This window comes from Podarcis gaigeae (genome assembly GCF_964106915.1).
Source record: "Podarcis gaigeae genome assembly, chromosome: 5".
NCBI classification, from domain to species: Eukaryota; Metazoa; Chordata; class Lepidosauria; order Squamata; family Lacertidae; genus Podarcis; species Podarcis gaigeae.
In genome coordinates, this window is record NC_139681.1 from 72,598,587 (window position 1) to 72,614,750 (window position 16,164).

The 16,164-nt window shown below is 38.3% G+C and overlaps 2 protein-coding genes and 1 long non-coding RNA gene across 38 annotated transcripts in view; 2 read left to right on the forward strand and 1 right to left on the reverse strand.

The window, feature by feature from the left end:
• AGFG1 (ArfGAP with FG repeats 1) overlaps positions 1 to 10,533 on the forward strand; it is a 28,259-nt gene extending 17,726 nt beyond the window's left edge. For 11 of the 31 annotated variants that reach the window (XM_083738662.1, XM_083738669.1, XM_083738673.1 and 8 more), the window contains 7 exons: positions 3,102 to 3,285; positions 4,058 to 4,137; positions 4,389 to 4,481; positions 5,432 to 5,479; positions 6,943 to 7,095; positions 8,127 to 8,218; positions 8,594 to 10,533. In XM_083738662.1, coding sequence (XP_083594788.1) covers positions 3,102 to 3,285; positions 4,058 to 4,137; positions 4,389 to 4,481; positions 5,432 to 5,479; positions 6,943 to 7,095; positions 8,127 to 8,218; positions 8,594 to 8,653 — 710 coding nt within the window. In that variant the 3' untranslated portion in view covers positions 8,654 to 10,533. Of the gene's footprint in view, positions 1 to 3,101; positions 3,286 to 4,057; positions 4,138 to 4,388; positions 4,482 to 5,431; positions 5,480 to 6,939; positions 7,096 to 8,126; positions 8,219 to 8,593 lie in introns of all 31 variants that reach the window. The other 20 variants (XM_083738684.1, XM_083738688.1, XM_083738663.1 and 17 more) reach the window with 8 other exon arrangements.
• On the forward strand, positions 7 to 2,092 carry LOC310844563. The gene is made up of 2 exons (XR_014564186.1): positions 7 to 748; positions 787 to 2,092. It is a non-coding gene; the product is annotated as an uncharacterized lncRNA (long non-coding RNA).
• SLC19A3 (solute carrier family 19 member 3) overlaps positions 5,078 to 16,164 on the reverse strand; it is a 38,055-nt gene continuing 26,968 nt past the window's right edge. For 4 of the 6 annotated variants that reach the window (XM_083738695.1, XM_083738698.1, XM_083738696.1 and 1 more), the window contains 3 exons: positions 15,897 to 16,089; positions 15,063 to 15,204; positions 12,007 to 12,989 (listed from right to left, as the gene is read on the reverse strand). In XM_083738695.1, coding sequence (XP_083594821.1) covers positions 12,819 to 12,989; positions 15,063 to 15,204; positions 15,897 to 16,089 — 506 coding nt within the window. In that variant the 3' untranslated portion in view covers positions 12,007 to 12,818. Of the gene's footprint in view, positions 6,146 to 11,861; positions 11,981 to 12,006; positions 12,990 to 15,062; positions 15,205 to 15,896; positions 16,090 to 16,164 lie in introns of those variants that run through there. The other 2 variants (XR_014564184.1, XR_014564185.1) reach the window with 1 other exon arrangement.

Consider the following 16,164-nt stretch of genomic DNA (forward strand, 5'->3'; position numbering starts at 1 on the left):
GTACTAATTCTTATTCTTTGACCTGTTCTCTTACACTATTTATCTTGGCAGTAGTGGTGTTCTGTTATGTTCTAGTAGGCTTTTATTTATGAAAGGTTTATAGACTACCTTTTGGCCCCCTTAAGGGATCCCAAGGCAGTTTGCATTTAAAAAACCCCCCAAACCCCCTAAAATCTTGATACAATAAAAAAATGAGAACAGTAAAACCACTATTAAAACAAATGAAAAAACAATAGACAGGAAAATAAAAACTAAAAATTAAGTCTGATGAAATTAAAATGTTTTGATTGTTTACCTAAAATGTTTCTGAATGCTATACACCATATAAACTGATAGCCTATTGCTTGAAAATGTGATACACTGGCAGTCATGCAAACATTGTGGATCTGGAAAAGGAAAATTAGTGCAGCAATAGTGGTCCCTACTCTATTCACTTGTGTCCTCCATCCACACCAGGATCCAGAGCACCATTTATATTCTGTCAGTTATCTGGTGGTGTTATGTCACTGTGTATATAGGTGATGACTCAGTTGATTTGACTGAAGACAAAGCTTCCAAGGAAATACATCTCTTTCAGTGTAGTTAATACCATCAGAGAACTCAAAATGTGGTCAAGTTGGTGATGCTAGAAATAGAGATCTTAGAATCTGAATATTTTTTCGACTTTTCTTCTACTTTCCCTGCTTATTTTTGTATCAATGTCACAATGTATTTTTGATCCACAATGCATAAAAAACCCTCTGATGCAGTTATAAAAATGAACTTGTGGAGATTTATGTGTTGCAGTTATTATAGCTCATCCTTTTGAAAGGCAAATTAGCCTTAAAGTTCACAAGGGGCCATCCAGCCAGGTTCCCTTCAAGCTTAAAAAACCAGAGTAGAAATGTCCATTCACAGCTGCTGAATGGTCGTCACCATTCAGAAATTTGTGCACCAAAACTGCAATTTCCAGAAATAGCTGACTAGCTGACTTCATGTGCTCTAGTGTTCCAGAGTTTCTGTCCCTCTTTTCTTCCAAGGAGGTTAGGGTGGCATAGATGGATCTCTTGATCCTGCTCCCTTGCCTCTCATTGCAACCTTGTGAGCTGGGTTGTTTAAATTGTTTTATTGTAATTTTAACTTTGTAAGACACCCAGGTATCAATCAATCAATCAATCAATCAATCAATCAATCAAAGAAAGAGGGTTGTGAAATCAGATAGAGAACTTGATGGCTGAATGGGGATATGGCAGAATAGGTCTTCCTTGTCCTAATCTGACACTACAACTACTGCACCACACTGGCTCTTGGGTCTCTTATACCCTTATAAATTCTATCGAGTTTCAAATAAAGTAGAAATATGCCTAAAGCTGAACATCTATAATAAAGGAGGTGTTTGGAATGCAGTACAGTATTTCAAAATAAGTTCAAAGTCCTCTGTGGGATAAATTTCTCATTAACTTAGAACTATGGGTCAACTAAGAATCAGAAATACTCTATTAGCCCATTATGATATATAAGCAATTTGAGAAAAAAAAAAAGGCTTAGGGTTATAAATATATATTTAAAATATAAAATTGCTGTATTCCTTTTATTATGCCTTCTGCTTTTTGTGTTTGTGGACCTTGTTGTACACTGTCCTGATATTTTGTATGAGGAGTGTGGTGTATAAATGAATAAATAAATAAATAAATAAATAAAGGATAATAGTACAAGTTAACTGTTAGTATTTAATATCAGCTTTGCCCTGGCCAGCTCTGCAACCATTTGGTTTCTTTATTTCCTGCAGCTAAGCTAGGAAAAAGCCTCTTAACAATGAGGAAACTAGCAGACGCCTCATCCTGATCTCATTGGGCTCTCAAACAGTGAATTGTGTCCAACTAAGTTTTTCCTCAGAGTAGACCTATGGAAATCAATGGACCCATGTTGGGCATATTCATTAATTTCAGCAGGTCTACTTTGAGTAGGACCAACATTGGATACACTCGCCCTGGGGTCCTTTGATGGAATGTGCAGGATATAAACTTATAAAATAAAGCTCAGTAATTTCAGGAATCTACCCTCCAATTGAGGTTAAGGACTCAAAGGCTTGTGAATGTGGGATACTTAACCACCATATTTTATAGAACATATCCTAACCAAAAATTTACAGCCTTTAACTGTACTCTAATTTTTAAGATTTTCAGTATGTTAGAAGTTTAACACTACAGAGAATAACTTGTGTTGAACTGTTTGGGATGGAAGCAGTGTAATTGATTATTGGGTATGTAGGTTTCATTTTCTTTGTTCAATATGCTAGACATGGATACAAAAAAGGATGCACATTTATTAGGGCAAAATCCAGTGGTGTTTGTGTGTCAGCAGAAGAAACACCACTATGCAATGAGATTTCTAGTTCCTCTCTGCAAGCCTCCCAAATTTGCTCTGGAGCATTCAAGGACGCTCTGGAGCAGATGAAGGGAGCAGGGCGGAAAGGAAGGAAGGAAGGCCTGTTATATAATCAGAAGCCTGCTTGTGTAATGCTGGAGTTTGCCACAATTTCTTTTCATATCTTTAGTATATCATCTTTTTGTTTTCTAGATATTAAATAGAAAAGGGTTCACTTTGAATGGCTGTTACCATGTGAAAAGCCATTCACATGCAGTGACTATTCACTTTTCTCACGCTACCACAGCGATTTTGGAGGTAGTGTTTGATCTGCTTACTTAGGTTCTACATATGAATAGCAGTTAAAGCAAGTATCCACATGGCATTCCTAACATGTATGCTGGTCTTGTATGAGCTGATTGTATTACATTGAACAGGTCAGCCTATGTCCATGTGTGACTTTCAGAAAGTGCTCCTGACTTGGGACTCTCTTTTAATGTTCATATTTCTGAAAATGAGGTGAATACAAGGTTTGGTTTGATACAATATGTTGAATAAAGTTTAATGCTGCCAAGGAGAAGGTTTGCATTTGCTGGGAGCATGACTTTCTCTGATTTTAAAGAAAATGGAAAAGCATGGTTGCAACTCTCTAATAGTAGGTTGCTCAACAAAAAAAATGTCATCTCAGTTATTGCTAACTTAAGCTCTAAAGAAATCTACTCTGTGAATTTTTAATCTGGTCTCTTTCTTCCTAGGTGGTAGTGAGCCAGGAAGTGGCTTTGGTGCTGCCCATACAGTACCAGCAGGTCCCACTGTGTCAGCCCCAAGCCAGCCAAGTGCATCTTCAGACAAGTATGCAGCTCTAGCAGAATTAGACAGTGTGTTCAGCTCCACAGCAACCTCTAGTAATGCATATACTTCCACCAGTAATGTTAGCAGGTACTCTTTCTTGATAGAAGTTGTTGTAAACCAGTCATGTTTACAAATGGCAAAAAAATGAAATGGTAAAATTTTGAAGTGCAGACATTTTGTGAAAACCCATCATTTAAAAATTGGGAGTTTCGGCTTCAGTGGGAGGATGAAGAGGTTTACTCAGATGAAAGGTTTCAAACAAGCTATATATAAGTATCACCAACTCAAAGTAGGAAAAATAAAAATGTAACAAATATTCTGGCCAGAGGGGAAAACACTTCCAGTATTCTCAGTGCTTTAGGGCTGCATTCCTATAGACACTTACTTGGAATTAAGTCTTGTTGAGTTCAGTGAGGCTTACTTCCGGGATAAAATTAGGATTGCTTTAAATTGTTTTCAGGGATAAGACATTTGTATGAATATTTTTATTGGTAACCAATGGCATAATTGGTTCAAATCTTTTCATAGAGCGAGGTTTGCAAAACTTGGTACTAGCCATGTCAAAAGAAATTAAATATATTGTTATTGTAACTGTCTAGAAGTGCAAGTTTCTGCTTAAACCGTATCTAAGTTTATTTTGTTATACAGCTATGACTGCTTTTGGCTAACGGGGAAAACAAATTCTGATCTAGCACCAGTTAACTTTTGACTTGTGCTTTAAGTTGAACGAAATGGAACCAACTCCCCCCCCCCCATGTGATTTAACAGCCTCCTATGTTTTCACATGCAGTAATTAGCTGTAGGTGTCTTAATTGTTAAGTAACTGACTCTGATCTTGATGAATGTGAATTATTTCTAGTAATGCTTTTGGAACAGTACCAGTGGGTGCTAATACACAGACACAGCCTGCGTCATCAAGCGTTCCTGCTCAATTTGGAGGTATTGTAAAACATTACTAAGCCATATTGCTAACCTGTGTTTGAGAGATTCAGCTGCACGACCCCATTTTCCTGTTCCAGTAGCTATGCTCTACATCTTGAAGGCAAATGTGCCTAGCCGTGCCAGGCTCCTCTTTAACCAGGAAATGATAAAAATATGTCTTAAACATAAGAGTTATCATACTGTTTTCTTTTGATAGGCAATTTGAGGGATGTATAGTGTGTTAAAAATGTCCATTCTTAATTTTTCAGCAACACCATCCACAAATCCATTTGTGGCTGCCCCTGTAGCCGCAGTAGCACCTTCAACGAACCCATTCCAAACCAATAGCAGAGCAGCAACAGGTTAGAAAAAGAAAACATGCTATGCATTTGTTTGATAGCAATTAATGTTTACCTTCTGGTACTATAGAATTTTAACTTTGAGGCAGACTAACATGCTAAATATAGTTAAGCTCTTATGAAATCAAATGCAGGCGTCTCCCCACTTATGCGGGGGTTATGTTCCCGGGGACCACACATATACGTGAAATTGCATAGAGTGGGGAGCAGCATCTACAAAGCCTGTAAACACTGTCTAAACCTCTGGAAACCCTTGAAAAACCTCCCTACAAACCTCCTTTCTCAAACTCAACTTTCCACAGGCCTCATAGGTTGGTGCAAAGGCTCATGGGATTGCTAGCCATTTTCCTGTTCTTTTTGCACCATTTTTGTAGTTTTCCTGCTCTTTTTCAGGCTGTTTTTGCTCTTTTTATACCTTTTTGTGGTTGAAATCAATTTATTTAATTATTTCCCAGTGTCATGCATATACACAGTCGCATGTAAGTCAGTTTGTGTAAGTGGGGAGACGTCTGTGCTTTTGTTGTAGCTTTATCAATCTTGGACAGACAATTAGGAGCAGGGAACATAGATAAGTCCAGATAAAAATCTTCCACTTCCTGCTTTTTAAAGTATAATTTGAATTGTTTATATATTTGTGTTTCAGACATTTGCATTGTGTTGCTACTTTTAGAACACTTAATCTTTGTAGTTCATTTAACATATATAATGTATGCAAGAAATTTTACACATTTATCCTTGCGGCTTTTGGGCCCTTGTGCACATTAAAGCTTGTATAGCTTCTGTATTAGAGGAAGGAATTTGACAAGTGACTTGCACATAGTTATATCTATGAAGTATTCTGAATTTTTAAATGGTGTTTTCATACTGGCTATTTTATCATGCAAAAATATTTCTGCGAGAAGTTGTTTATAAATCATTTGACACTGTCTGGTCTCTTTGTGACTTCCCATAAGGCCTCTCAGGAGCAATGCACTCTCATATATTTCCTCAGGCTCACTTTGGTAGGTGGCCACATTTTATATGAGCTTCATGTGGCTAACTGTCCATTTGCTTGTGATAGCTTATTGCCAGTTACTGGTTTCTCTGCATGTACGACTTTTTCAACCCTCCTTCCATATTCTGAAATGGAGTGGGCATGGATGGTGATGCACCTGAAATACATGATGACATTACTCGGTGTAAATGTTAATACATTTTACACCTCGCTCCTAAACACACATACTCAAAAGTACATGCCATTTATTTCATTGGGACTTGCTGTCAAGTAAGTGCGTTTAGGATTGTAAGCGGAAATTGTTATCTTGCGTCCATGGTCACATTAGTAGGTGCTTAAAATGAGTGGAGTTTTGAAGCTTGTGTTCATAGTAGCTCAAGTGAAATGAGTCATAGCGCCAAACCATTTTGCCACAATGTGTTTGGCTTTGCTGTTTTAGCAAGCTTCACTATTAAGTATCCTCTCTGCTAATAGTAGCTTGTGTAAGTTCTGTCAGTGCACTATTTGTATCTTGTCTATTTTTCTAGTCATGTGTGGCCTCCTTATTCCACAATTCCCTTCCGTTAACTCTTATGCCATGTATTTCCTGGCTAGCCATAACTATTGATGGATGTGATGACATAAATCTGTGCCAGATCTCAACAACAAATTCCTTGGAAGCGTCATTCTAAATCTGTAAATAAAGCAAAAATAGTTCCTGGTTCAGTAAAATAATGTTCTAGAAATTCTTGTGAGACTTTTATGTCTAGTAATATTAGGTATAAATTAATTACTAGACTGTTTCACATGCAGTGTTACCACTGAAAAATGTTTTTCTTTTCTTTACTGTGACCCGGGTTAAGAGTTTCCTTGAGTAGCACCTCCCGCAAAAATCAGTTTGAAAGGGCAGATAGATCAGTTGTCACTGAGGTAGCCAATGAAGCTGCTCTTGAATCTTGACAACTGCTGTGTATTGAACAGAATTTAATAGTGGTTTGCACCTCAGTGAACAGCAACAGTGTTCTAATGCTTTCTGCTCATTCTTTCCTTGTTAAATTATTTCTGAAAGTGCTCTTGAATTACTGAGCTAAATGGCTCCATTGCACTTTTGAAATTAGGTGCTTTTTCCTGCCCTTTTATCTTGAAATTAGCTGCCTGTTTTGTATTTTTGTCCCCTCTAAATAATTTCCGAATATCTTGTATTCACTGGAAATCACATCCCAATTGCCTGTTATATCTAGATTCCATTTTCTGTTTTTTTAAAAAAAACATTTGGAAATATCTAGGCAGAGATACTGGCAAATGTTATGTTGTCAAAAAGAACAGGCCCAACAAATTTTTGGCCGTGTTCTTAGAAAATCCAGAAGCTTAATAGTTTTAAGGCTAGCCATGCGACTGGCTGCTTCATAAGGGATTCTGAGGATATGCGTGACTTCACAGAAAAATCATAGCTCAAAAATAATTGAATGCTTACATTTCCCTTACCAGCAGCAACATTTGGCACAGCATCCATGAGCATGCCTGCAGGATTTGGAACAACTGCCTCATACAGTCTTCCTACTAGCTTTAGTGGTAACTTCCAGCAGCCTGCATTCCCAGCCCAGGCAGCCTTTCCTCAGGCTGCTTTCACTCAGCAACCAAATGGTAAATGCTTGCATGTTACGTTTTGTTTTAGCTGATGGGAGTATACAATAGGAGCTTAAGAATGTCTTGGAAGTTGAGACTGTTTATTTCAAGAGAATTTGCCTATCCTGTGTAACATCAATTGAATGTTACATTGCTGCTTCAGAATACCACTGGTGGTATAAACGTTTGTGCAGGGAGGAGGGTGGGGGAGAGTCACCTGAGCAGCGTATTTTATATTCTCATGTTCTTTGTCCTTAGGCACAGAAAAAATTGTTGTGAAATTTATTCTACTAGCATGAGCTGTTTTTATTGTGCAAAGAATTTTTGTCAGCCTTCCTTTCCTTTTATAAGGAAAAGAGTGTTAATAATTTCTAAATAAGTTGTGTTTGGCCCTAGCAAAACCAGGTTACACCTAAGTTGCTACTTAACAAACACAGGGAATGTATTCAAGATGATATTCTGAATCTTTTCACTTAAAGAATCTGGCAAATATACTACTGTATGATTAAGTAGAAACTTAGTTTATGCATAATTTTATACCATGAAGTTTGAATGTGCCTTTATGTCAGAAAAAGATGCATGTTTCATAGGCTTTGCTAGCTAGTATTTTTATATTTCAGACACACCTAGGATCCCAGCGTTAAAGAACTGGGCACAAGAGATACTAAGATGGTTGTAATAAGCCAGACTTCCTCAACCTTGGCCCTCCAGATGTTTTTTGGCCTACAACTCCCATGATCCCTAGCTAACAGGACCAGTGGTCAGGGGTGCTAGGAATTGTAGTCTCAAAACATCTGGAGGGCCGAGGTTGAGGGAAGCCTGTAGTAAACCCTTCTGAGCGCACAGAGAGCAGTTCAAGTTGTCTTTTTAATTGACATGATTTTGTTGAAGAAACCTACAGTAGGAAGCAAATCAACTAAGTGATTAAGTCCCATTGTTTAGATTGGGATCAGATATTTTATTGAGTTTAATTGCTGAGAGCAGAGTATATGCATAGTGTGATACTTGGTTACCAGTCTAAAGCTAACTTCTGATATTTTATTACAAAGGAGCCGGCTTTGCAGCATTTGGACAGGCAAAACCAGTAGTAACCCCATTTGGGCAAGTTACAGCTGTTGGAGTATCTAGTAATCCTTTTATGGTAAGTGAGCTCTGGTGATATGGTAGTCTAGATCAGGGGGTAACGTTTTCTGTCATTATTGACTTGGTTTCATGAGACAGTTCAGTTGGGATGGAGCAGGGGGCCATGCTCTTGATGCTTGTAATTTTATATATTTGGAGTCATAGCTAATTCCAAAGGGATACAAAAAAGTAAAACTTTCACCTCCCCATCCTGTTTTACACAGTCATCTGTGTACATTTGCTCTATGCTGTTAGCTCTTTTCCTCTTGTGCCTTTGCTAAAAATGTATTATAGGCAGTTGGCCCATGTAGAGGAAATGGAAAAATTAAGTTTTGTCCAGATGGTATGCTTGGATATGGCTTTTTGTGTGAGACTTCTCTTTTGTTTTCTTTAGGCAGGTGGACCAGCAGGGCAATTTCCAACAGGAAGCTCATCAACCAATCCTTTCTTATAGCCTTATAGACACTTTACCTAAAAGAACTCTAATGTGATCACACAACATCTCTGCGCCTCTTGCACTGTTGTCTTGTTTCACTGATCTTAGCTTTAAACACAAGAGAACTCTTTCAAAAAAAATAAAAAAGCCTGCATTGTGTATTAAAACCAAGAAACACCAGGTAATGTGCAAAACAGGGGCCATGGAAACATCTTTTTATCTGTGCGTTGGCAGGAGAATGTTAACGGTATCATGTATTTTAAAATTGGCTAATAAGTTATTGCAGATACCACATTCATTATGCTGCAGTACTGTACATATTTTTTCCTTAGGAATTAGTTATTTGTGCATATCAGTATTTGTAACTTTTAACACATTGTTATGTGAAAAACGTTACTGGGGGAAATAGATCAGTCACTTTAAGGTGCTGTTGTATCTCTTGGAATGAATGGCCTACATCATTTTAACCATTGCTGTTTGGAGTTATGAGTTCAAAATTGAAGGTTTTATTCATTTCTTGAAGTGTTTTTCCTTTCCTAAAGAGCTCTTCTATTTATACATGCCTAAATTCTCTATAATGTAGAGGGATACCTGTCTGCATAATAAAGCTGATCATGTTTTGCTACAGTTTGCAGGTGGAAAAAAATAAATATTAGAAAAAAAAAGTGTTTGTCTTTGTCGGCATTTGCACTAACCAATTTTGTTAAATCTTTAGGAATCCTTCCAGGATGCGTTTCCACAGCTGCTTTTGGTAATGTTGAAAAATCTCCTGGTGATCAGCCAATAAAGCCTGTGCACAACATTATATAGGTTTACAGATGTCACAAGACCAGTCAGCCGCACGTGTCACTTCCTCTTTGATAGTTTGTGTGAAAGAGGGGGAAGAGAAGATGACACAGTGAGCCCTGAGAGGAAAACAGATGGAGGGGGGGGGCGGGAATCCAAAAGGTGTGTGTGTGTGTGTGTGTGTGTGTATAAAGAGACTGTCACCTTTCAGTGAGCAGTAGAGTGGAGAAGCCATCTACAAATCAGGTTGCATGAGGGGAAAACTGTGAGTCCCACTTCATTGCAATGAGCTGCAGGAGTAGGGCGGAGACTGTTGGAGTGAGGAAGGAAAGCTCTGTAATAACTACATATGTCGAGGAATGGGGAAGGGATTAGTGGGGAAAGGAATGAGCCCTGTTGTCTTGAAGTATCTCACTTAAGATACTCATTGCTTTCAGTGAGCTGCCCACTTCTTTACTCGAGCTCATGAGACATTTCTGTGGCTCATGGAAAATATCAAATAAAATATCAAACTGTCATTATTTTGAACACTATAGCTAATCTGATTTTAGATGGGCAGTACAGAACCTACTTAACTTCTTACTCAGTTTTGTTCATGAAGAATCCCACTCTTGTGGGACACACATTCTTTGATTTATTGATCTAGGCTTGTATCCCATGCACTGCAAGCAGAACTCTGCTTGTGCAATAGACCTTCCCTTTCCTCTCCTCTCCTCTCCTCTCCTCCATGCCTCCCAAATCTACTCTGGAGAGTCCTCCAACCCAGAGCTGATTTTGAGGGCATGCAGAAAACTGCAGGGAAGAGGAAGGAAAAGTTCTACTCTGGAAGTGGACAACTCTGCATTAACAGAACCAGAGTGTTGGATGTTGCCCGAGGTTTCTGTTAAACTTATTTTGAGATCTCCATGACAGGGTGCAAGAACTTAATAGGCCTTGTTAGAGGCTAGACACCTGTTGCGATAGTTTGTGACTACTTGAATCATAGCAGCAGTTTGCTCAACATATCCTGTGTATTTTGTACAATACTCATTGAAGGTTAGAGGGTTTTACTTTAATATGTTGACTCTAAGCTTCTGTAATGGTAATAAACAAAAGTTCTGTATTTTACTACAGTTGGCATACAGTTGTTTCTCTTTCGTTTAGTTTAACGGTGTGAGATGGTAAGTGCTGCTTTCTACATAGGCTCAAAAAGCAGTATGAACATTATTTTTAGAGAGAGCTATTCAATATGGAGACTTTCCAAGGGAGTTGACTTATAAAGCAGACAGAATATTTTGTACAAGAATTAGCTAAACTATGGTAATGCACAGTTTTTTGCTTGCCAAAAAAAACCAAGGCAGTGAAATGTACCCCACCCAGTACTGCTTTTGCTGCATCTTATTTGAACTCTTCTTAATGAGGAGGGTAAAAAGAGGGTAAAATAAAGGAATTAAACTGGCCAGAAAATATCAGTTTATGTAACGTTGGACCAAGCTCCCATTATATTGTTCACCACAAACTTCTGGGGAGCTCTAAAAAATATCTACCTTGTATGATTGTCACCCTCACATACCTATTTTCAAATCAGGAAATGGAAAGCAAAAATTAGTACCAAAATGCAGACTTCACACATTTGACCACAGAGCTCAAAACGAACATCATATGAGAGTGCTGTGATGGGGGATGTGGTCTCTCAATTTGCTTAGCTGTAAAGCAGCTGAGGGCTGCAATTTCCATTGAAGTAATAGCTGAGGACGAGAGATTTGTAATTTCTTCCTCATGCAGATTTAACCCTTCTGTCCACCAGTCACTAACGTTTGCACTGCCTAGGGGAAATAATAGGTAATAGTCATGCCTTCACCTGGACATAGAATGTAATGAGCAGCACTCTTGCTTTTCTGCCTCACTTTCCCTTCAAAATAGAACAAGTGTACTTTTTCTAGAATTTTACAATATTTAGTATGCCATGTACTTACAGATTGGGCATAATCACAATAGAACTTGCTTAATATAAACATCTTTAGAATTATTGATTTAAAGTTAATGTTAATGCTCTTATGTCATACTAACTTGACTTTGTTTTCTATGCTTCAAGCATTATTTTGAATTTCTGATAAACAGTTACATGATTAGGCTTGGTCATTTGGTTTGGGCGTGAAATGCAGTTTATATAGTGGGAATAGATGCAGCATGTAACTGTAACATTATTGCTTGTGTTGGGGTGGCAATCCTAGAACGCATTGAATAGCAGATTAACAAATCTCGGGTTACCTGAATATTAATTATGGATGAAGGACTGGGTTAATGAGTGTTTCAACAATACTTAACATAGTTTGCCACTGTGGATTGGCACAGTTGCAATGATGAAATTTGTGAAATGTTTGCACCGGGGTATTTGGTCTGAAATCTCAATTAGCACTTTAAAATATTGTCTTTATAAAAAAGAAAAAGGGATACTGGCCTTAATCTAGCTGTTGTCATACATAAATAGAGGATAGGTTCATCAGTTTTCAGCCTACTATTTCCACACTCGCCTGCTGTATTAAGGCCACTCCAGGATTGGATGCAAGTTTGACTCAGCTATAAAAAAACATGATAGGCATAGATAATTTACAATAGATAATTTAAACAATGAAAGGGTATGTTCTTGCAAATACTTAATATTCACACTATTTATTTACGCCATTCCTTTCATGTTTTTTCAGCTAATGAGTCTGCAAGATGACTAATATTGATACAAATCACAATAAAACTATGGAAAATAACATTGAAATATATGCTGCTTAACAAAGCAGTTCCAGCAAGTACACAAAACAGCAGAAAATTGGAGAGGACCCATGAGTCTCTTAAAACAATATTTTCACCTGATTTCAAAAGGCTGCAAGTTTCAAGAGGGAGGCAGAGCTACAAATGTGTAGCACCAAAGGGCCCTGATTATAGTCCAGAACCCTCTTGCCTATTTGTGCCGTATGTTCAGTGCCAGTCCAATATTTACCATGACTTACCTCATGCAACAAGTGACTTACAAACCATAATTTTCCTTTCATTTGGTGAATGTGAACTTAGCATACCAAGGAATGCTGAACAAGGACCAAAACTGGAAATTTTAATCCGATAAATTGTGTAAACATGATAAACCTAACTTTTAAAGATTCAGACCAACAAAATTCAAAATTCTATTTTTGTTTTTGAAATTGAAAAATGCGATAAAAAATAAACAGCCATGACCTGGCAAAAGGATTTGGAATTGAAAGATGCTCCAGGCAGTTGCTGTCTGGCTCACAAATGACTAGGAATGCAATGGTGCACCAAACATGTTTGCTTCCATTTCTTCCTCCCCCTTGATTAACATTGTGTGGATGAACAAACCCCTAAATGAGCTTTATTCTCAGGTAATTTTTTGCTGAAGGTGCTAAAGTCACAGTCTTGTGTCATAGCGGACTGCATTCTGCTCTTCTGCCTCAGTCTTCTGAAGATTTTCAACCAGGTTCTTTGACTCCTTTTGGCATTTGAATGATGTTATCGTAAAAATACTTCTGATTAGGAAAATCACAGCTATCACTGCAAAGTAACTGCCATATATTAGGAACTGCAAGAAAGCAGAGTGAAAAAATACATCTGTCAAACAGCTTTTTGAAAAAACTTAGCTTCAATCGTAGAGCTTTTGCAACCATTTTTAAAATACCTACTGTTTACTAAGCACTGCTATGTTCCTAATCTTGGCTCCAGCAGAGGTTTAGCCTTAGGTCGCTGTCCTATGCATGCTTACCTGGAAATAAGGCCCAATCCACTTGGTAGGACTTAATTTTGATGCATAAGATCACACAGTCCTCTTACTTCATCATCACAAGAAACTTAATTACCATAATATAAAGTATATAGTCAAAAATGACTTGCAATTATATGAAAGCCAAAGCACTGAAATCTATATTTTGAAGACTGAAACTTAAAATCCACTGATACAGTATGAAAAGAGCATAATGCATCTTAAAAAGGATTATATTTTGCTGAAGTAGGCAAATAAGCATGTGATGTCCTCAGCTTCACCCAGTATTAGGGAAGTTGATTCCTCTCCTCTCCATCCATCATGAATGTAGTTCCTCAGAACTGGAAGATGACTAATGATCCATCTCTTTGTCGCTACACCATAGTTGTGAAAATGCATATCAAGTGACCATATGTTGCAACAGCAGATGCTTACACACAGGGACCTGAGCGCAGTAGTATTGTCCCCTCCTGCAGTTTCCAGCAACTGGTATTTAGAGACATTCTGCTTCTGTCAGAGGAGGTGGGACATCCTCCACGAACCTATCTCTTATCTTTTTGAAAGCCATCCGTATGCTAAATACTGATGAACAAAATTCACCTCTGCTTTGCTGTCAGTTACTTCAAGGCAAATCCCACAATTTGTCAGAGTGATGCTAGTTTGAGGGCATTGGGGGAAATTAAAATGGTGACAAGATCCAGCCACCTGCCACTGTTTGGTGTGCTGGTCCAGAAAGAAAATTAAACAAGGCCTAGTGCAGACATTGGCAGCAAGTCCTGGCAGCTGTCCAAGGGTACCAGGTGCTGATGCCAATCCAGCCAGGGATACAGAATATCAAGTCACTGGGGAATTGGAGGACAGCCAGTATTGTGTGCATGCACACTGATGTGAAGGCAACACACTGGAATTGCTGTGTGCAATGAGATAATGAACAAGATTTTTTTTAAAAAAATATGCTTTTGCCAGTTTAGACGGATTATTCATTGGAGATCTGGTGGTGGAGTGGTAGAATGTTAATCTAGGCCAGACATCAAGCATGCTCCTTCCAGCCTGAGCATAAAAACTGGGCTGATCTGAACTTCATAACCTGCACAGTCAATTCTCGAAATCCATGGACCACAGAAAAAAGTGCTTGTTAGCAGTTACCTGTTTGGGTGGGGCACTTGTTTCAGTGATTGGTTGAGCAACTTTGAACAAGACTAAAAAGTCAGTATTAACAAATGAGCCAAAGACTGCAAGCAAGGAGACGTGAAAATCTGGCAATTAATATTAAAATTCTGGTGAATTGTGGAGAGTTACTCCTGGGTAACTTGTAAAATTCCCAAATACGTTTTGTATATTTCACTAATAGTGCAATCCTATGCATTATCAAGAAAGTTTTGCTTTATCTATTGTGGCTTAATCACAGGGAAAAACGATTGTAACCTAACTATTTCTAACGTTTAGATGATTTATACTGTAAATCACCCTGTGATCTTCGGATGAAGGGTAGTATATTAATAGTAATGATGATGATGATGCTAAGGAATCCTAACTAGAAATTGACACTCCTGTGGAATCTTATGGTATTCAAAGCACCAAATCACATTATATCATTTATGGAATTATGCAGTTGATAGGTAGGCAACCCCGCCTACCTGCCAAATTTGGCTTACAAAGTAGATCCTGAAAAGGATCCAACCTGCGAAGACAAAAAGGTCCCATATACCTGCCCTAAAGGATGGGGTAGAAATACATTATAGATGTGTAAGCATATGTTATTTATATAAACAGACGTTTATAAACAAAACAAAAAGCCTCTTGATTTGAGTGCTGCCTCTTGCAAATATGTGAAGCATGCAAATGTTACTGAATTAGCAATAGTGCCCACAATACAGCATTAACATTACAACTTACCTGAGTCCCAATATCCAGTCCCAGTCCTTTGGAATCCACCACTGTGACGGTCACAATAGTTTGAATTAGCAGTGCTACAAAGTTGTTGAATCCAAACATTAAGGCATAGCGTTCCATGCTGAGACTGATGGCAATCTGAAAACTAAAATTGAGCTTATTTTAGAATGTTGATATCACCATTATAAGTGTAGATGACTTGTTTTTTCAGACCTGGCAAAATGTGCACACACTTGTGTGAAATGGATGCAGACAATCAGGGTGAGGAAACCTCCGCCATGCACATAGCTTATTTCAGGGGTTTGGACTAGATGACCCTGTGGGTCCCTTCCAACTCTATGATTACCATAGGATTTCAGGAAATGTGGGGAGCAAGAAGAGGCCTGCAAAAGTTTCATTATTATGATAAGAGATCACATCCCACGTTTGCCTTAAACCTGTGCATAAGTACTAGTCTGAACACGAGCTCTGTTTATTTTATTCACAGCAGGTTTGAACTGTATCAACTACAGGCCTATGGAGGGTATGCGGGTGTATATTTGGCAACACTGATGTGTGGCTGGAATAGCAATTGTCAAACGGCTCTTACACTCTTACACTTAAACTGTTGCAGCAGAGAACTAGTCTTAGTCCTCTTCTATATGACAGCCATTCTGATATTTGAAGAGAGAGTTCTGCCCTTCCCTCTCAATAGTTTTTATGTCTCACAGGGTATGCCCCTGAACCTTTCCCTTTCCCCAATGATTCTTACTTTCACTGGCTTTATCTAACCTTCCTGTAATAAAGGGCCCAAACAATAACAAATTGGCCTAATATACTATACCTATATATACTTACGTTGCTATGGTTATAAGGAGCATATAACATGCCTTGAAAACTAGATAGCTAGCATAGCAAACCCAGATGTTGCTGGTAAAATGCATCAGAAGCAGGGAACCTGCATCCAGGGCAGAGAAGATTCCCAGCGTCATCTCCCCTGTAAGGTCCCAGTTCATTTTCACATATCCCACAGCCAGTGATGTTACTGAACCTGGATAAAGAGATAAGTTTTAGACTACTATGCACTTGCAGCAAGGGTGGCTAACATTTGGCTTTCTAGATGGCC